This window comes from Zonotrichia albicollis, chromosome 19, assembly GCF_047830755.1.
Source record: "Zonotrichia albicollis isolate bZonAlb1 chromosome 19, bZonAlb1.hap1, whole genome shotgun sequence".
In the NCBI taxonomy this organism is placed as follows: domain Eukaryota; kingdom Metazoa; phylum Chordata; class Aves; order Passeriformes; family Passerellidae; genus Zonotrichia; species Zonotrichia albicollis.
Window position 1 is genome coordinate 6,215,216 of NC_133837.1, and position 21,138 is coordinate 6,236,353.

General features: G+C 40.7%; 1 protein-coding gene across 1 annotated transcript in view; it reads left to right on the forward strand.

Annotated features, from left to right (window-relative positions):
• Positions 1-21,138, forward strand: part of FOXK2 (forkhead box K2) — a 45,595-nt gene that overhangs the window by 15,150 nt on the left and 9,307 nt on the right. Inside the window, exons 2-4 of the mRNA XM_074555039.1 lie at positions 16,395-16,589; positions 19,377-19,524; positions 19,975-20,121. Of these exons, the coding sequence (XP_074411140.1) occupies positions 16,395-16,589; positions 19,377-19,524; positions 19,975-20,121 (490 nt within the window). The remainder of the gene's footprint in view (positions 1-16,394; positions 16,590-19,376; positions 19,525-19,974; positions 20,122-21,138) is intronic.

Sequence of the window (21,138 nt, forward strand, 5' to 3'; positions counted from 1 at the left end):
TTAAAGGGAAAATAATACATGGTAGGTATTAAAGAGGAAGTGAATATTGGGTGCAGGAGGGGCTGATTTGCAGCACAGGGGGTGATCCTGCCCCAGAGGATCCTGTGGCAGCAGCAGAAGCAGCATTGTGACAGGAGGGGGGAAGCAGAGCTGGCAGGTGTTTGAAGTCACATATTTCAGCTCCATCTGAATCAGATTTTTTCCCTCCCACCATGTTTTGGAGTCTAAAAAATCACCCTTGCCTTCCAGTGTCACCTGGGCCATGGTGGCATTGCTGTGTTTGAGGTGGTGGGTGCACAGAGGAGCCGTGCACAGCCTCAGAGCTGCTGAGCACTTTAAATGTGCACAGAGTGGCCTCCAGGAGCCACAGACACTCCAGAAGTCATTTTATGTAATCTTAGATAAACTGAGCCTGCTGCTTCTAAAGGTTGCTTCACACTACCACTGGTTCTATTTAATATAAGCCCTGAAGTGAGTTAGTGCCAAGCAAAGCATTGTTTGGAGTATGGAGAAATAACCTGGGAGCCAAAATTAGCCTGAGCCGTGTGCAGTGGTGTGTGTTTCGTCAGGGCTGCCCAGATCATGTCGTCCCTGAAGGCAGCACATTCAGCTGGGGATGTTTGAGCCATTACAACATGGAACATGCTGGGGCCTGGTGCCAGTAACACACACTGAACATATGACCAGCACATGCCCCCACAGCCTGGGCCATGAATTATTTACTTTTTGTTACAAGCTGTTTATTTCTGAGAGGTTTTCTCCCCTCTGTCAGTGTCAAGCACTGAGCCTTTTGTTTCCTTTTTACTTTTTTTCTTTCTTTTTTTTTAATCTTTTCTACTCTTGCTGTTGATTCTGTATTTCTAAAATTCTCTCCACCACCCCTATTTTGTTTGTGCTCATTTTCTTAGGATGCCATCCCAGGTAATGCCATTGAAACTGTGGAGGCCAGTCTGATTATTTTCAACTTGTAATTGAGAGGTAAAATGACCTTACACTTAATCTTTTGGGACTTGGTCTATATTTATTAGTTAGCTGTGATACCTCTTCTCTGTGTCAATTTTTCACTGTTATGTTTCACATCTGTGAAATGGCAGGGTTTTTCCCTCATCCCCTGTCATCTTTGGTTAGATAAATGATGTGAAGCAGACACTCCATAGGCCTTTTCTGATTTTAAACTGATTTTTGATGACAGCTCAAGCTCCCAGACTGCTTGTGACTCTTCATTTGTAGCAGCTCTGTGCTGTGGATTCTGGTACAAAATGAGTGAGCACCAAGCCAGCCTGATGGGCTGGGAGCTCTGGAGAGCAACAGTAGATAAAACTTTAATGTACATACAAATATTCTGCATCTTTGCTGGGTGTTTCATAACATTTTAGGGAGTGTTACCTCTTGGATGGGATCAGGCTTGACACAAAATTAATTGGACTTGGTGAGCTTTTCAGAATGAATCATCTCGTAGTTATTTGTGTGCACTGTAGGTAACAGGCTTAGCATTGCATACTTCTTTATATAGATTATTCTTTTAAATTCAGTTTTCTCCTGCAAGTGCTTTGAGTTAAAGCTTACACTGTTACACAAGACTTTGCTTCTCATTTTAATATGCTGGTAAACTTGATTTTTAAAGGATTTGCAGTAATTTAAAGTATTATTTTTATGTTCCTGTTTTTAGAAGCCTTTTTTTAACATTCACATTAGATCTGTACAGTAGCACAGGTTCCTTAAAATTGCACTTTCTCCTTGTTTTAACCATAATTTTCAATAAAATTCAGGCCCTGCAGATGGACTGTAACTAACCCTTGGGTTTCTAGGTTAGTTAAAACAAACTCCTTGGGAGTCAGAGCTGAGAGAACCATCCTGTCCTGTCCTGCCCTGTGCTGTGTGAGAGCTCTGCTGTTCATGCTGTGCTCAAGCCAGATTAATTTACTGGTGGGCCTGAAAAACAATCCCTGGGAAGGGAAGGGGAGAGGCTTGGGATTAGTTTTCTGTCAAGTCAGGAGTGCAACTTTTTCCATTACCAGATGGGAAGATACTAATAAAAGGTTGATACCATGGTTTTAATAGCATTTCATAGAATCATAGAATTTTTTTAGTTGGAAATGATCTTGAAGGTCATTGAGTCCAACCATTGACCCAGCACTGCCAAGGTCAGCACTAACCCGTGTCCCCAAGTGCCACAACCACATGTCATTTAAATCTCTCCAGGGATGGAGACTCCAGCACTGCCCTCAGCAGCCTGTGCTGGGCACTGACCACCCTTTCTGTGAAGAAATTTTTCCTCGTGTCCAACTTAAACCTCCCATGGCACAGCTTGAGGCCATTTCTTCTTGTCCTGTCCTTTGTTCCCTGGGGACAGAGCCTGACCCCCACCTGGCTGCAGGTCCCCCTTTCCTCCAGGGTGAGACCCCAGAGCTCCCTCAGCTGCTCTCGGTGCTCCAGCCCTTCCTCAGCTCCATTCCCTGCACATGTGCCACCCCCACAGTGGCTTTTTTGTAGTGAGGGGCCCAAAACTGCTCACAAGATTTGAGGTGTGCCCAGCACAGGGGACAGGTGCTGCCCTGCTCCTGTGGCACCACGGCTGGTGCAGGCCATGTTCCATTGGCCTTCTTGGCTCCTTGGGCTGATGTTGAGCTCTTGTTTACCCTCAGGGCCTTTTCCACCAGGAGCTTTCCAGCCACTCTGCCCCAGTGGCTGTGTAACCTTGGCCTGGTTAAACCTCACCACCATTGGTCTCAGCCCATGGTCCAGCCTGTGCAGATCCCTCTGCTGTACCTTCCTGGCCTCCAGCAGAGCAGCATTTCCACCCAGCAAAATGTCTGAGGGTGCCCTCAGTCCCCTTGGCCACATCATGGATGAAGATGGCAAACAGGGAGCAGTGGGAAGGTTGTCTCCTTGTGGAAGGTCTTGCTCTGATCCTGTCTGCAGGGTCTGCCTCTGCCCTGGGCAGGCACTGACCACCCTTCCTGTGAAGATATTTTTCCTCATATCCAACCTAAAGCTCCCTGGCACAACTTGAGGCCATTTCCTCTTGTGCTGTCCCTCATTCTCTGGGAGCAGAGCCTGACCCCCAGCTGGCTGCAGGTCCCCCCTGAGCCTCCTTTTCTCCAGGTGAGCCTGGACCTCTCCTTGTGTGTGTTCCCTTATGGGCAGGTTCTCACTCTAACCCCAAAGGATATTTTCCTATAAAATCTGGTTTTGCTGGGTCTTTGGTGCTGCTGTGGTTGGTATCACTGAGGGCTTTGACAGCAGAGGTGCTCCTGGCCATGTCCTCCCCAGGCAGGAGAGATCCTCAGTGCTCCTGCTCATGGATTCACAGTCACACATGTGAGCCACAAACCCTGGGGCAGGAAAAACAAAGGAGACCACTGTGGACAGTGGAGTTGGACTGGAAAAACAACAAAGCTGTGCTGCTGCTATTTTTAGTAGGTCCAAACTATTTGTGTGGTTGATGGTTCTCATTTTGCTCTTCACCACAGATGGATCTTCAAACACAGATATTTGATAAGCAGTTTCTGTTCAGCTTTGTGTTTGTTTTCTAAGGGGGATGAAGAATTCAAGGTTTCTTGTTGTCTTTCAAGCTCTCTGTATGAGGTGAAGGTATCAAGTCTTGTTACCTTTGCACTTCTTGCGGGAAAGCCACTAATTCTGGCACTTCCATTTAAACTGAGTGGTGTTTTCTCAGGAGGGTGAGCAAAACTGAATGAAAGATATAATTTATAAATTTATAATTAGCTTATTAATTAATTTACTCATAAGGTCTTCCTGGCGATGATTAAAGGAGTGATAGTTTAAAAATAACCAATGCATCTCCTTTAGTCTAAAAAACATAAACAAACGTGTGCATTAAAGTTAACATTTAATGAGCAAAAATCCTGATGATTTCTTATTTTGAGAAAGGAAAATGTTGAAAAATTGCACGTTTATACAGACTGGTTTTAATCATCTAAGGTATCTGTTATCTTTTTTTTTTGCTTTTCAGACGTGAAGCCTGCATATTGTTGTATACTGGGAAGGTGTGCATATTATTAAAATTTTGGGTAGTGCCATGGCCATGCCCTCCAGAATTGTTGAAATGTCTCTTGGATTCATATTTTAATTATTATCTCTATTTTTACTTTGCTTTTCCTTAATAGGATTTAGAATATTGCTCTTTTACTTTTCCATATGGATATTTCTAAGTGTCTTGGTCACCCTAGGACACTAAGATTATAAAATAATTAGATGTATGAGTTAAAAACAAGGGAAATTTACTCCACATCTGTAGTACTATTTGCTACTATTTACTTCAGTATTTGTGGTAAATTTAATTTTGGGGTTACCTTGGTTATTTTGGGAAATGCCACTTTTTTTTGTGGTGCTTCCTATACTGACATAGGGATTAAAAATATATATATATTCTCAGGATTAAAGTTTTTTATCATTATTGACAGAACTGTAATACAATGCTGTACACATAAGAAAAATAGGAAACACTTTCTCTAACTAGAGATTAACATTTCATTTCACCACAGCACATCTTTTTGAAAATCAAAATCTTTCAAATATCAGTTGGCTCTTAAGTGTAAATGGAAATATGTTAATTGAAGTGCTGTGAGAATTGGTGTTTGCAGTTCTCTTTGTGCAGCAGCATATGCACTGAACTCATTTGCATCCCTTCAGCTTTGCCAGACAAGGAGATGGTGCAGGGGAATTTTGGAGTAATCCTGTGACTGCTGAAATTGTTAAATATCCAATCCTGGGTTGGGATTTCACTACCAAAAAACTATGAATTTGTAGCAATCAATATTTGTGCATGACAAAAATGTAATTTTAACAGCCAGTGGTGTTCTGCTAGAGGGAAGATGCAGCTTACAGGTGTGTGGGGAGGTGATAATTGATAATTTGGAGGATTTTTTGTTATGTGATTGTTTTGACAGTCCCAATGAGGGAAGATGCTCAGTGGATAAACTGGAGGTTCCTGATTTAATGTCACTTGATTTTCCAGGAGGGTGAAAGTCAGACCCCTTGCTTTATCTATATCTGCTCATCCAGCAAAGCTGAATTGTTTGAGCAGCTTGGCAGGTTCTTCCTGTGCCCAAGAACCTTCCTGGAGCTGATTGCAGCTCAATTTTTTCAGCATTTCAATTGTTTTATAAACTTAACTACATCAATTTGTGTGCTGCAAGGAAGAGTCAGCTCAAGTTTAATTTTATTCTGGAAGTCTTTAACTGATACTGTGTCAATTATTGCCTACAAAGTTGCTTTGGCTCTGGCAGAATGACCAGATCTTAAAACACAGTGAAACAATGTGTTATGTACCAGGACCATTTTTTAATTTTAGATATTCTGTTTTTAGAAAAATCAAAGGTCAGGAAGAGCTAAATAAAAAAATAAATTAAAAAAAAAATTAAAAGGTTGGAATTTGAAGCTAAACCAAAAGAAGCTGCTCTCAAGACATGGTTAGTTTGGTTGGTTTATTCTCAGAAAAGTCAGATTGGGTTTGGTTCACACAACCTAAGGAGAGGCTTTTGTCATCACCCTCCATCCTTGTTCTTTGTTGTGTGGGATTGATCTGGTCATTGTGGATTCCCACCCTGGCTGCAGGAATGCAGCCCAGGCTGAAGAATACAGCAATGTCCTTGATTTACACAGGACAAGAAATAAAAAGTGAAAATAGTGCTTTTATCACTGAAACTGTTTGGTATTGCAAAAAAAAAAAAAAAAAAAAAAAGAAAAAGAGAAAAAAGGGGCTGTTTCTGGCCAGTGAAAGATTATTCAATTCATTCTGTTGGTAAAAGCAGGGTAAGAGTATGGTTAATTAAAAACAGTAGATAAAACACAAATAACCAAAATGAAAGTGTGTCCTTGAGTGTCACCAAGGTTAGGATGTGCCCTTGCTGTTGAACACTCCAGGTGTGCATGGTGGGGATGGGTTTGGGTGGTTCTCACAGAACCTGAGAGCTGTTTGTCACCTGGAATGAGGAATTCCTTGGTACTAAAGGAAAGCAAAAATGAGGAATCCTTTCCCTCCACATACTTTTCAGTATTAAGATAGAAATTTTAGCTTTTTCTTCTTTAGTTTTTAAGTTAGTTGAAATATTGCCTTAATTTTCTTCTGTTCAATAAGGGTGGAAAACTCTCACTTTAGGAAATGAGGTTTGTGTTGCTGAGCATCTTCAAACCCTTCAATATTTAACTGTACAGATTTTAATTAGAATGTATGCATTTAATAAGCAGTTTTCATGGTCTGATAGTAAAGTACTGATGAACTGAAAGTTCCTTTAGCTCTCTTTGAGAGAATATGGCTTCAGATATTTGTGTGTGTGTGTTACTTTTTGCCATGTGGGCTTCACAGCCACCGTTTCTGTGCTCCTTAAACAGCTCCTCTTGTGCAGCAAACTCTGATTGAGGCACTTCAGTCTCATTTAATGAACTCATCTCCCTGCTCCTGAGGACGTCTCTCACCTGATGCTTTGCCTCTTAAAGTGGTTGTAGAAAAAGGAAGAATTGGGGGATGATCCAATGGTTTAAACAAAGATTGGGTGTTGGGAAAAATATGTTCTGTTCCCAACTCTGTTGCACATTTGCCAAAACAGCTTGGCCAAGTCACAAATCCATTTAATCTGTTTTTGGAAATGGGAATAATACTTCATGGGCAGGCAGATGATGAAATTTCAGTGCTCTTTTCCAGCAGTTTTTATCAGGGAAGAGCTTTGCCTTGTCTTTTAAAACCAATCCCTTGGGTTTGAAGGGGATTATTTGATGTGCAGAGTGAACTCTCTAACTCCCCTCCTGCTCCCTTTTTTTGAAGGCTGCTGGTGCTGTTTCACCTAAACTTTGGTGTGTCCCAGAGTTCAAAACCACTGGATCTGCTGAGCTGACCTGTGGGCACCATGTCAGTGTTTCCTAATGAAAGGCACAGCAGTGCCTCAGTTATAGTTACAACTTTAAAAATAGCACAGAAATTAGTTTGGAAGCTTATCTTTCTACTTTAGTTCAAATCTCAGCCTTTCAAAGAGAAGGGTTAGAACAGTTGCATATTGGGAGTGTTGTCTTGTGTAATATAGTTTTCTCATGAAAACTTTTATTGAGTTTATTATTTTTAATTCCTGGACAGATTTCTACTTGCGTGACTCTGACTGGTTAAATCATGTCTGTTGTTTTTATTTGCTTTTATCCTTCTGTTCTTTTCCTGCTGCCCCTTACACAGGGACAATTTGAGAACTTGGCATGGTCTCAGAACAGCTCAGGAGGAGGAGGAGTGCTTCTTGAAGGATATTTTCCAATAACAACATGCTTGTTGGAGATTAGTTTCATTACTTTGTGGCTTTTCAGACTTTTTGGCATCTTGATTGGTTCTTGAGCATCCACACAAGTGACAAAGGAACCTAAATTTCTTTCACACTGTGGAAAACATTTCTACAGGGTCTGCACATTCAGGAGAAAAGTTTTAGGAATTTACAAATAGAAGGAAAATTGGGAAGTTGTTAGAACAAACATTAGGGAGAGCATGCTTGGTTTATAAAAAAAGTCTCAGAATAGAATACAAAAATCATGATTTCTGCTAAGATTCCCAGCCCAGCAGTATCACCACAGTGAAGCAAATATGGAATGGCTCTTGACCATCAGACATCTTTAGGTAAGCAAGTGTGAAATTTAATTAATGCCCATAGCTGTGTGAGAGGAGGCTGAAAAAAGCCTGTTCTTTGAGCAGACAGGCAGATTTAGGGGGGAAATGAAACACTGCTGTCTGCTCAAAGTTCGAGTTGGTAGGAAGCAGTTTTTGTCATTCTTCAATGGCCTGAGTTAGTCATGGATTTCTGTGTCAAATAAAGGCTTGTGCTGCTCTTGGAGCAGAGTTCTGCCCTGGAGAGCCCATCTAAAATAAACTTTGCTTCCTTGAATGGGGAATTATCATTGTGCAGCCCAGCTCCAGTGGGTAGCTGCTCTCTTGGTGAGGAGGTTTGGGCACAATTTTGCAATGGAATGCAGGTCTGTGATGAGGTAATAAATGAAGGCTTTTGTTACTAAAGTAACATCTGAGTCACAAGTGCTTTTTTTATGATTATGCTTGCGTCAAAACACATCATGACAGCACTTGTTCGCTGTACTCCTCCTACTGCTTTCATTGTGAGCAATGTGAGATGCCAGGAACTGTCTGTTTGGCTCCCAGCAGTTTGGTTTGCTTTGCTGATAGCTTTTATTTAACACTGATTGATATTATTAGAACCTCGGTGTTTCCATATGAACTTTTGCACCCCCACGAGTACCCAGGGACTGAGACTGAGGTGCCAGGCACATCTTGGTGGTAAAGGATGCGGTGGGTTGGTTTGGCAGCTTTGGTTCAGCTGTGCTTTATAAGAAGTTTTGGAATGGCATTTATTGTGACAGAGAAAGTTGGAACCTGCATATTTATGGTTAAATGCAGTTATCTGGGAGGAAGAAAAAATGATAATTGATTTCTGTTTTCCTATTGCAAGTGTTTTGTTTGTGTTTTTTAAGCAGGAAGCTGTTGTGTTGTAGAGTGATGTATGTGGGCTTTGTTGGGACTGTTTGTAATTTGGCAAAGGTAGAGGCACTCCAGCTTTTGGACAAATTTTAAATTGTTTTTATAGTTTAGCAGGAAATGTAGAGATTGAGACCACACAACCTGGCTCTGCAGAAGGCTTTTGTGTACAGAGATGCTAAACACCCGAAAATGCAGTGTTTCCATAGGCGGAGTTTCTTTTGTATTCACAGGCTGGGGAGCCTCAAATTCCAGAGGCATTACATGAGCAGTTTTAATGAATTAGTGTCTGGTTTTCCTGCAGCAGATGTGACAAGCAGCTTTATAAGCTGCTTCCCATCGATCGCTGTTTTCCAGCTCTTTTGTGTCTTTCTTTTGCTCAGAGAAAAGCAGGGAAGAGCTCGGTTTCTACAGTAACTGCTGCCTACACTCCTGCCTGCAGGCCAAGAGCTTTCTCAGTCCTGCAGCCTGTGCAGGGCTCCTGCATTGAAATTCTGTAGGTTTTGTTTGGGTTTCTGGCTTTTTTTTTTTTATTTCTTCTTGCTGGTTTCAATATTTTGCCCTTTAAGAAAAGAGGAGAATGCAGTGGAAATTTGTGATTTTGAGATAGGTAGTTTTAATTAACCACAGCACGTTGCCATGATTGTAAGATAACCTAAATATTTTTGCTGCTGATCAGTACCAGTGTTTTGTGGTTGGTATGGAAAGAAAAGAGATCCTGGCTGCTGAAAGAAGAACCTTTGAAAATCTGTGCTATACTGTGAGCACCCTTTTCTGTAATAATGCAGGGGAGGAGTGAGATCAGCTCCAAGTTGTTAATAGAATCCTTTACGTGTGCAGCAAAATTTGCTGTAGTGGAACAACTTCAGCACACTCATTCCAGTCTAAACTCTCAAATAGCCTCAGAGAAACTGCTGTGAATACAGGGTTAAAAATGCCAGTTTCTCATGATGTCAGCTCTGTGAGTGGGAACGAGCTGAGCACCATTTCAGATGCTGTCATGTGTTCATTACTCCATTTGTGTTTGCTGCTGGTGCTTCAGGAATGTTCCTCTTGTCGTCATCAATATTCTGCTGTCATAGGATCATTTTCTGACGCAGGCAGGTTTGTTCCAGACCCTTCTGAGGCAGGTCAGTCCTGTTCCTGTGAGGAATATCAACCAACAGCTTTACATACTTCTGAAGCACTTGCTAAACCATCAGCAGGGAAGTCTGTAACTGAGGTTTCCCATGGGAGAGCCAGTAATTTATAGCTAGATTGTATTTCCAGCCTTTGCTTACAATTTGCTACAAGTGTTTTATTGGCCAACTTGAATTAACATGAGGCCACAGCAATATTTCATCACTTATGATACTGCATAGATCTTTGCTTTTGAATTTAAGAGATCAGAAAATAGAGATAAATGGATCAGTGATCTTGCTCTTTAGGGTGTTTTCCACCCTGTTAGGTGGCACTGTGTAGACAGCGATGACACACCTGAAAAAATACCCAAATCCTTGTGAAGAGAAAGCCCAGTGCTCAGAATAAAAATTCTAATTGCTGGTTTAAAAACCTGCCAGTGTTTTGTTCCTTGTGGCATTAGAGGTCGAGCGTGCCTCGAGCCCTCCCCGTGTGTGTGTGGAGGATGTGCCGTGCAAAGATTGATTTTTGGGCCCCAGAAATCAATTGCAAAGGATACAGGGAATTAAGGGGAACACTGTGAGCTCAGGATTCAGTCCCCAGAGGAAAAACTGCCACACTTGGAAGGGCAATTGCTTTTTGGGTAACCTCTAGAAGTGTCCTGCCTAGTAAAGGCCAAGCATAATTGAATGTAAATTTATGGTAAATTAGCCACAACAGGACTTGGTTTCAAAGCAGGGAGGAGGAGAAGGAGGAGGAGGAGGAATCCACCCCACCACAATGGATGTGGACTGGCCCTGTGGGAAGTGATGCCATGTTCTGGCTGGTGTGGTTTCTCACAGGCTGTGGTCAGCTGCAAGCAGGAGGGCGTCAAAAATGTCCTTTCTAAAAATCTGCTTGAGGAGCTGGGCTTTGTGTTCCATTAATATAAATTTTTTTTTTTTTCATCACCACTCCCCCATCAATGGGGAAAATCAGATACCCCTATTGCCAACAATGGAGAAAGGTTATAAATGCCACCTTAAAGCTAAAATCTCTGACAGGAGCACAAGGTGGCCCCTCATGAAAGGTGAACAAGCACCTGCATGAGCAAATGATCCATTGAGGGAGTTATCTCTGTTCAGGATTATAAGAAAATAATTATAATCTAATTTTATACTGGATCACTCTTTTTCAGTTTATCTGTGATAATTTTTCCTATACTTTTAGTGATGGCAAGGTGTTACCACAGCAGTTTTTAATGTAATCCTAGAAAAGACTTTGTAAAACAAATATCTGAACAGGTTTTTTTTCTGTTTGAAGAGTCAAGACAATGCCTACTGTTAAAAATTGTGTGGTATTTTCTTAATAACCTCTGCTTTATTAATAATCATTTAGTGCTGGGAGTTTTCAGGTGGCTACTTAATATATGACTGTTTGGATGGATTTATTTATCACAGTTGTTGTTAGCTTGGAAGCCCAGACTTTAAACTGTTGGGTACTTTTTGATTATCTTGAAATAAAAACAGCAATTCAGTTCAATTTGTCTTCTTAATAAGTTTTGGGTTTGTTGATTCTTTTAGCTCTAAAGGTGATGACTCTATTCCAGAAATGGAGTGTGGTATTGACTTCAGTTCAATTAAACACAGCCCAAAGTCTTAAAAATAAATTCTGGATGTGAATAATTCAGTATGCCTGCTCTTGGTGTTGAGCAGTCAGAAACCTTTTGGTAGAAAATTCAGACACTGAAATATTTAATCATACTTCAACTTGTTGAGCTTTTTTTCACTTCCATGATATTTCTAGTTGTTCTTGTTAAGACTCATCTTTTAAGTCTTATTTATTTAAAAACCAGTTAAAAACCACAGCCACATATTGTTTAATTTATAATTAATATCCTATTAATCCATTGTGATGGAATCAATAATAAATGAAGCAGCAAATGGAGAAGAGATGAAATTGGGGTCCTTGTGCTTTCAAATTGAAATTTGCCCATTAGCAGGAAGTCAATCAAATTGTAATTTCCAAGCACCACGTTCCTCTGGACACTTCCTTTAATGGACTTGCTGGAATGCTCGGGGAGAGCCTAAAGGACCTGAATTTGATTTAATTTAATTTTATTTTCCTGGAGAAGCCCAAGGATGGGTCTTGGTGCAGCCCTCCCCTTCCTGAGGAGTGACTGTGGAAAGCCTGAGGCCAGGCTGTGCCTCACACTCTGGGCACAAGCAGCTGCAGAAGTTGCAGTGAAGAATTTGTATCTGCACAAATGACAAACTATTCACTGCTTGAGGGTGTAATTAGAAGAAATTAGTTGCCCAATTCTGTATTTGGAAGGCTTCAAAATTTGGAGAGACAAGGCTCTGAGCAAGCTGGTGGGACTTGGAAGTTACCCTGCTCTGGGCTGGACACTTTCAGAGGTCCCTTCCAAACTCAGTTTCTCTCTAGTTGTGTCTGAAAAATGTAAAAACTCAATTTTTGCTTGACTTTTGAAAAATAATTATTTCAAAAGTGTGCCTGGGAGTGTGCACTGTAGGTGATTGTCAGTGTGCATATATATAAATAAATGAATTGGCTGTGAGAGTCATTTTTACTGGAATAAGGGGAAGGTTTGGGAAGTAGATCACAAGTAGGTAGGTAAGAGGAATTAGAAAATGGATTCGTTTCAAATCTCCCTTCCATGGAAAGGAGACCACAGCTAGAAGTATGGTGATTTCCATGGTTTTTTGTTAGTTCACTGATCAAAATAGCAGAAGGAAGCAGAAATAGCATCATCCCAGGCTGCTGTAGTGTCAGAGAAAACTGGAAAAGCTGTGTTTGCTGGTGCAGATGTTGGTAATGACCTTTGCTTCCCTTTGTGGGGAGTTAACACTGCCTGCGTTCACCTTGAACGTATTTGAAGTCAAAAATCGACACAAGCAATCTCCCAGCTGCTGACTGGGTTCTTTTTTGAGTCTTGGCTTTTTAATGTGAAAAGTTGAAGCTGTCCTTGGCTCTCAGTAAATCAACAAGAGTTCAAAACCAGGCATCTCGTTATTCTTTCAGATCTCTTTAAATCTCAGGGGATCTTGAAGTTAACAGGGGTTCAGGATCACAGTGAGTGTGAAGGAATTGAGCTGTGCACTTGTAACCACCCTGACTTGAGGGGTTATCACTGCTCAGCCCTTATCATCTATTTGAATGTAAAATCTGGAGGTGCTGATAAAAGAACCTGCTGATCAAAGTGCCATGGCAGCTTCTGTCTGATTTTGGTCCTGGTTCTTAGAAGGCAATTAAGCTGGAATAATTCAAAGATACTGAAGCACTTGGTGTCACAGCAGGGTTTATGTACAGGGAAAAATTGAATTCTTCTGCTGTGTGTTGGTTTCCCAGATAAAGACAGGATGAAATTCCTCCTTCCCAGTCAGATGGGATTTTCGCACAGGCAGAATTACAAGTGTATCATCAGCCTTTCTCTGCAGTATGGACAGAACTGCTGAGGGGAAGGGAGAAAAAATTGGAAATCCAGATGTGACAAAACCAGACTTTGCACATTTTTCCCCTGAGACACTTCTCTGGCACCCTGCAAGGTTCCTAAACTCTGCAGAGGTCCTGCCTGGATCAGCATCACTGTGTTTGCCTAGAAACTGCAGATATAGATGAGTTATCTATGGAATAGTGTGAAATGCTGTGATGTTTGGTTTCTGTTTTCCAGTAATCAACCCACAATGAGGTTTTTTTGTTAATTTAAAGAAGAATAATTGAGGTTATGAGTTACATTTTAGCTGTGACACCTCCTGTGGTTCCCTGGGTCATGGAGTGGCTCTGTTGTGATGCTCACCTGGACTTGCCCTCAATAAATACACAAAACTGCTTTATTTCTTTGGGATATTTTGTAAGTGGGTTGTCTAGATGAGTTTCTCCTCCAGCAAGCCATGCTGTGGTAGTGTGTTTGAAATGCTGTGATGCTTGGTGTCTTTATTTCTTTGGATGTTTTTGTAAATGGATTGTCTAGATGAATTTCTTTCCCAGCAAGCCATGCTGTTGTTGTGAAACTTTTGTAAGCTTTTGAACAGTGAGTAAAGCCCAGTTCAGCTTGTTGAGGACTAAATGTTTGATGAGGTCTCTCCTTGTGGGTGTTTCTGTGGTTTTTGTTTAGTTCATTGTATAACTAAAGAATATGCCAAAACCAACTTGATTCTGATCAAATTAGAACATGTTCTCTACTTTGATTTTGGATGTAAATATAATACATTTGCATAGCTGCAATTTATTCAGGAATTCTCTTGGTTAGTGTACACTCTTTATTCTGCTTTTTGGCTGAATTCCAGCTATAAAAATATCCCCCATTAAAAAAAAAAAAAAACTGTTTGCAAATATGAATCAATTGACAGATGTGGTCTTTTGATAATATTCAGGTGTTTATTGCTCTAACCAGACAGGGATTTATAAGTACATTGTATTTCCTTACTTACACTGGCTTTTCAGGCATGGAAATGTAAACTGCACTGGGGGTGCCTTTGGGTTTCCATGTCTGTCAGTTCCCAGTTTGTTTGGCATATGTAGAACCTCTGGAGTCCCCTGGTTGGTTCCCTGTGTTTGGGGATGTTTTTGTGGGTGTTTTTCCAACCTTGATGAGCATTTGAGAGCCCCCTGTCTGTGCTGTTTGCCAGAGGGAGGTGATGCCTTCAGGGCTGCAGGAGGGTAAAAAGAGATCTTTTAGTATGGAATATCAAAGGAGCTGCTGAGTGTTCCTTTTCTGCCTTTCCATATTCCTGAAGCTGTGGAGATTTATAGAAGTTTAATTTAATCTCTTCCCCATCCTCACCCGGTGTGGCACAGGAGGGCTCCAGTTCCTCAGTGCTGTGCACTGGGGTGGTTTTTACCAATAAGAACTCTAACCAGGGAATTGGCACCTAAAGCCAGGTCCAGTTATTCCCTGGACTTGAAATAAATTTGGTCTTTCAAGCATTTAAGGTAAATTTGCAGGTATGGAGTAGCCTCATGAAATGCATAGGGAAGGTGACTAAATCTGTGTCAAGCAGATGTTGCTGTTCACTTTCTCACAGGGATTTTTTTCTTAATCTTTGGCTGGCTTTGCATACACTTGTGTTGTTTTTATTGCTGCTTAAAAGAAATGCTTGGAAAATATTTTTATTACCAAAACAACCAAGACCCCTTTCCATTGTCACTAATACGATACAAGCACAAAATGCTTTCTACTGGAAAAAGCAAAGAAATGAGTTGTTACTGAATATATTAAAAAACCCCAACCCAGAAATTGGTCCATTTAACTTCCTTGCTGAAATGCTTGTGCAGTTTTTGGCATAGATTCTGTTCCTAATTTAGTACATTGAGCATGTTTCAGAAATAGGTCGTCTGTTAAATGCGGCCACGGTCCGTACTCAGAAGTAAGACAGAGAGAAAAGGAAGGTCACTGTCAATTCTTTCTCTTTTTCCTGATCCTTGAATGTGGATTGTAGGGAAAAAGAACCACTGTGGTGCATGTGGCAAGGGACATAGTGAAAATCAAATGCTGCCTTTGTTCTATAAACATCCTTCGATTCATTTGAAGATATGAAAGCCAAAACACAGGAGAGTTCATTTCTAAGGCTACTCTGCAGCTGAGTGTTCCTGCCAATTCTTACATCACTTTTATGTTTCATATATTTTTCCAGAGAAATGATCACTTTTATTTACAGTCTGTATTTTGCATTCATAGCTCATTTCTTAGCCCTTGTTCCAGCATGTGCTTGTTTCCTTTTTGTATAAAACTAGATCTGCCTAGAAGCACTTAAAAGCAAAACAAAGCCCAAAGCTCAACATTTTGTGAGGTTTGTTTCTGGGTATAGTCTTGTTGGAAAGTCCTTTTCATCATGTGGGAGGTGTGTAAATGTCATCGTGGGTTTAGTGCTCAGTGTAGTCTAACAGCTTAAGGATGAGGAGGTAGTAAAGTTATTTAAACTGTATTTTTATAGATGCTTTTGTTGAGACAAAATTAAGTTTCTTATTTGCTCAAGATTAAGCAGATTTATTTACTGAGAAGTTAGAAACAAGCTTGTCCTGTTTAATTGGGTTTATTTCTAAATGCTGTGCACAGGGATGTAAAAAGGGGATTATCCTAAGGTACATTCATTGTAATTTATTTTTCAAATTTGTAAACAGTTGCACATTGTTAATTTATTGTTTGTCATTAAATTTAGGCAGGTAATCCTTGGTTATACATGAAAATAGGCAGTTTACTGAAATTGGGTCTTAAATACAGCTCTGAAAAAAGGGTGTTTGAATGTAGTGCTAGAGCAGCAGTATGCTCTGTAAATGAGCAGAATTTGAATTTATATGTTTAATTTAATAGGTGCTTTAAGAGAAAAGAACCAAAATCTCTTAGACCAGTCTATGAATCTGTTTAGACCTCAAATTGGCCACTGTTCACGATTAATTCTGCTATCATGGACCAACTCGTTCATTTGCTGAAGCTGTTCCTTGGCATCATAAAATAATGAGGTTTTGTTTTTAAAATAGCTCTGCTTTGGGGCTGCTGCAGGATCAGGATGAACCTCAAGAAATTTAGAGACAATGCACAAACTGCCCTTGTTAGAAAGAATTGCATTTCCTTGTGTTCCTTAACAAATGTCAGGTGTTTACCTGGGGATCTTTTTCTGGTCACATTGATTTCCCTGTATGATCTATAAAATGAAGATGGTTGTGGGGTAATTAGAAATATATATGTAAAAATTATAAATTCTAAATGAGCTTAGGTGATAACATGCAAGTTACTCAGAAAGTTTTACATTCTCTACACAAGTGACTCATAGATTTGTTTATTTTTATTTTTCAGCTGTACTTTCAGGTTTCCCAGCACAAACATCAAGATAACATTCACAGCTCTGTCCAATGAGAAGAGAGAAAAGCAGGAGGCCCCCGAGTCGCCAGTGAAGCCTGTGCAGCCCCAGATCTCTCCCTTAACAATAAACATTCCAGACAACATGGCTCACCTGATCAGCCCCCTCCCTTCTCCCACTGGAACCATCAGGTATTTAAACCCTGCAGGTGGGATCAGGGCCACCTACAGTCAAGCTCAGCACAACTTTCTCATTCAGGATTTTGCTTTTGAGGTCAAAATTTGGCTGAAACTCAGCCTCCAGAAACCCCCTTTCTGCTGCCATAGTTGCATGAACATTAACATGTTCAATGTGTAACATTCTGCTCAAGAACCTGGCATTTTTCTTGCATTTCAATAATTTAAATTGCTTTTTGCTCTTGCATGCTTTATGGCAACGCTTCAAATGAGACAATTTTAAATGACACCATTTTAAAACATGCTGATTTGCCACTGTCCTGAGGTTCATCATCAGGAAAAATGGTTTGGGTTATTGTTGGTGTGGAAAATGGACTGGTCTCTTACTCCAGAAGATTTGGTTTTGTTAAGTGGGACAGGAGCAGTTTATTTTGGTTTGGTTTTCCTTGCCCTGCTGCTTCTTTGGTAATTGCAGCTTTGTCCCACCTGTCACTGGGACCAAACTCAATTAAACACAAGCAACCCATCCTCACAAATTACTTCAGATGCAATTATTCAAAGACTTGGAAAGATCAGGAGCAAAACTTCCATGTCCAGGTCCTGAAAGCTGTTTCAGTCATGTTCATGCTTTTGAAAGCTTTTTTGTCCCCACTCATTTGCTTTTAAAAAGGTACAGCTTGTTAATGAGATTGCAATGGTAGAATAATTGACTTCTTGCATGTTTGCCAAGCTCTTGTCTCTGTCTGGGAGTGTTTATTGACACCTGCTGAAATGATGGAAGCAGAGAGAAAAGATACCTAGACTTGTCTGTGTAACAGGTTTGCTTTCTTATAAGAATTCAGGGAAAACACATCTTGCCAATGACAGAGCAGCTCACAAATATTTCAGATATTATCCCATCTATCACCACTATGAATTTTGTAATTCTCTTTAGGGCTTTCATACACCTGTTGAGTAGTTTATTACACAAAAATAAAAAAGATGACAGTTTGGAGTCTATTTTGAGAGCAAAGCCTGACAGTTTCTCTACAAATCATCCTGTTTTGTAGAAGACTTGTAAACTTGCTTTGATTATACCATATGTGTCTCTTTGTCAATATATGCTGAAGTGAGCAGAGCAGAGGGATGTTGTCAGCTGATACTTGCAAACACAGAGCAGGAGTGACCTATATCTAAAAAAAATAAATGAGCTCCACATTTGGGCTCTAACCAAGGATTCTTCTGTACAACACTTAAAAATTGCCATCTCTCTCTTATAGTAAGTATATCACTAGTAACAAATCATGGGTGGATTTCTTGGGAAGTGAAGCTTTGATGCTTTCAGTGTAAATATAATTGCCCAATCTATAGTGTTTGCATCCTTCTGTACATAAAAAAGGAGGCAGCAAAAAAATGGAGGGGCCAGGCAGACAAACAAACCTTGACAGATGAAAATTGTTCAAGCTTTAGTGTGTAGATCTAAATAGCATTGTCTAGATTTATTTGTTGTTGATGTTTTGAACCACAGATTCAAAGATTAAAGATTATCTTTGGAGATAAGGCTGCTTCTGGGGGCACAGCCAGGTGCAGCTATTGAGATTTCTGGTTTTTTGGAATTTCTGAGGGCTGCCTTGAAATCAGCTGCAGTATGGATTGCAGAGAGTGTGTCCTTGCAAAAGAGCTGCCAGAATTATTTTGGGGAAGGGGATGAACCTCACCTGCTGATTTTCTCTTTCCTCTTGGCTAAAAGGAAATCATAGAAGAAAATTGGCATCGTGCAGCTGCAGTTCCTGTGGACTCTGCAAGGCAGGGGACCGCTGGTAGAAAGATGTTCCAGTGGAATTATATCCAGTTTTACCTGGTTTTCTGTGATGGATGGTGAAATGTGAAGTGTTAGGAGATAATTTTTGGTGTTTGGCACCATCTCTTGCTTTCTAACAGTGTATCTGCTCTGTTGGCCCAATACTGCATTAAATCAGCTGAGTCAGTGCTGATGCACCCCATTTATAGATAAATTTATGATTTTTATGCACATACCTATGTATAAGTATGTGCACACACCTGTAAACACTTAAAATAATACTGATTTCAATTTAAATGAGAATCAAACATTTTTTTACCTCACCTCTTGCTTTATTTCCTCAAATATGCAAAAACACTACACAGGAGAGATGATTTTTTGGGGGGCAGACTGAACACAAGCATATGGCAGAAATTTCATGCAAGATGTGTGTCTTGTTTGTAAATTAAAGAATGAAAGAGCTGAACCCCCAGTCCTTGTAAATTTAGGAATTAAAGAGCTGAACCCCCAGTCCTTATAAATTAGGGAATGAAAGAGCTGAACCCTCAGTCCTTGTAAATTAAGGAATTAAAGAGCTGAACCCCCAGTCCTTATAAATTAGGGAATGAAAGAGCTGAACCCTCAGTCCTTGTAAATTAAGGAATTAAAGAGCTGACCCCCCAGTCTCCTATACTACAAACTACTGCAGTAGTTTCCAGTGTTGTTTCCAATGAGTGCCTGAAAATCTGTGCTTGCTGATGCAGTTAAGGTGGCAAATCTCACACAAATACATTGCAGCCTGATCAGTCAGCTGATTCTTGAGGAGGAAAGCCTGGGTGAGGTTTTTTCCTGCAGTGATTCTGATTCCATGGCTGGCTTAGCAAAGCATGGAAGGTGCTTTGGAATGGAAGCCCTGACAACCCTTTAGCTGCAGCCTCCCAGCTCTGGTAGTGGCTTTGCTGCAGCAAGAGCTTTTTGATGAGACATAATGTGGTGATATACTGTATAACAAAATAGTAGGATCTTCTTTTTATGCTCTACAGTGCTGCAAATTCCTGCCCATCGAGCCCCCGCGGCGCCGGCTCCTCAGGGTACAAAATGAGCCGTGGAATAGCGTCTGACCTACATTTGATGGCTGACAATTCCCAGTCAGAAAACGACAAGGAAGCTTCAGGGGGAGACAGCCCAAAGGTAAACACAGCTTGAAAGCGATCCCAGAAATTACACCTGAGCTCAATGGAAGGCTTGGGATGTTTTGTTTGCTGAGGTGTATGCACTGAGTGGTAATTTAACATGCCAGGCTTTAAAAATAATGTGTAGGGTTTTGTGAGCAGATGTGAGATTGATGATTGATTGATTGATTGATTGATTGATTAACCCACCCCTGTTCCCTTTGGGAGAGGGTCTGTGTGCAGTCTAAGTTACTGATCTGTTTGGAAGCTATTGAAAATTCTTTGCTGCAAAATTTATGTTTCCCTAAAATTGCTGATCAGAACAACAAAGCTTTCTTAATTTCTTTTCTGCCTCAAGATTTTTGTTGTACAAAAGACCCCTAATTCAAGTTAATGATGTTCTATGACTTTTGATCAGTGTGTATTTATTCAGAGTTTGTTGATGCAGACTTTTCTTGTTTTTGTGCAGGATGACTCTAAGCCACCCTACTCCTATGCACAGTTAATAGTCCAAGCAATTACAATGGCCCCGGATAAGCAGCTTACACTAAATGGAATTTATACGCACATAACTAAAAATTATCCCTACTACAGGACAGCAGACAAGGGCTGGCAGGTAATTCTGATTTCTGGAATATTTTTTATTTTTTTACATGTGAGCAATACTGGCAGCTGTTAATGGTCATGAGCAGGCAGTTGGTAAGCCTCATAACCCTTCAGATGTAGAATTTGGCAAATGAGTGTGTTGTCTTTCCTCTGATTGTAAGTTTTCCAACAAAGTGGGCAATTTACATTGGTCTGTATTTTAAATAGTGCTTTATTGATGTAATGGTGTTCTTTAAACCCCTAGTAGGGTTGCAGGCAGGCTTTGGGGAAAGCAAAGTGCATTTGGCACTGGATTTGAATCCTGTATGCCTTCTAGGAAAGGTGTCATGTTCTGTAACCTACAGCTGTGTCAACATCCGTGTTGCTATCTTGAGATAAAATTGAGATATGAAATACTCCAAGTTTAGTTCTGTTTGAAAACAGTGATCTTGCCCATGCAGCAGGTGAGGGAACAAGTGTTTTATCTCATTATCTCACCCTCGTTCATGCACTGTTTGATTTGTGAACTTGCCCATTCCTGTAGCAAACCTTTCAACTCTGCAGAATTCATTTCTGCTTTCTTTTCGTTTTCACAAGAGCAGCCTCAGCTTTTGCCAGGATGACTAACTGGTACAAATCAGTCTGGCAGAGCCTTGCCAGGCACATGTGAAGGCCCAGTGCCTTTGGTGCTGTTCTGGGTGTCTCAGGGAGCCTGGAACACCTGGAGCACATCCTGGGCTCTCTGCTCCCTCTGCAGTTACTGTCAGGGAGGTCAAATTTAGGGAGATTGGGTGACAGGAAAAGTGAGGAAGTGTTGGCTGCACAAGTGCAAGACTGAAGAATACAATCCTTCCCTGCAGAGGAAGAGATTTTTAAATATTAATCACATACTTATGTGTCATACAGCCTAGATGAAAGCTGGGTCGCTCTCCCAAGGTTAGAGGGGAATGGAGCTGCTCCTGGCTGAGGGTTTGGTTAGACAAGGACTTGGCTGCTGTGGCTGGGAAGTCTCTTTTGTTTCCCTTTCCCACATAACTGCAGTATCCTG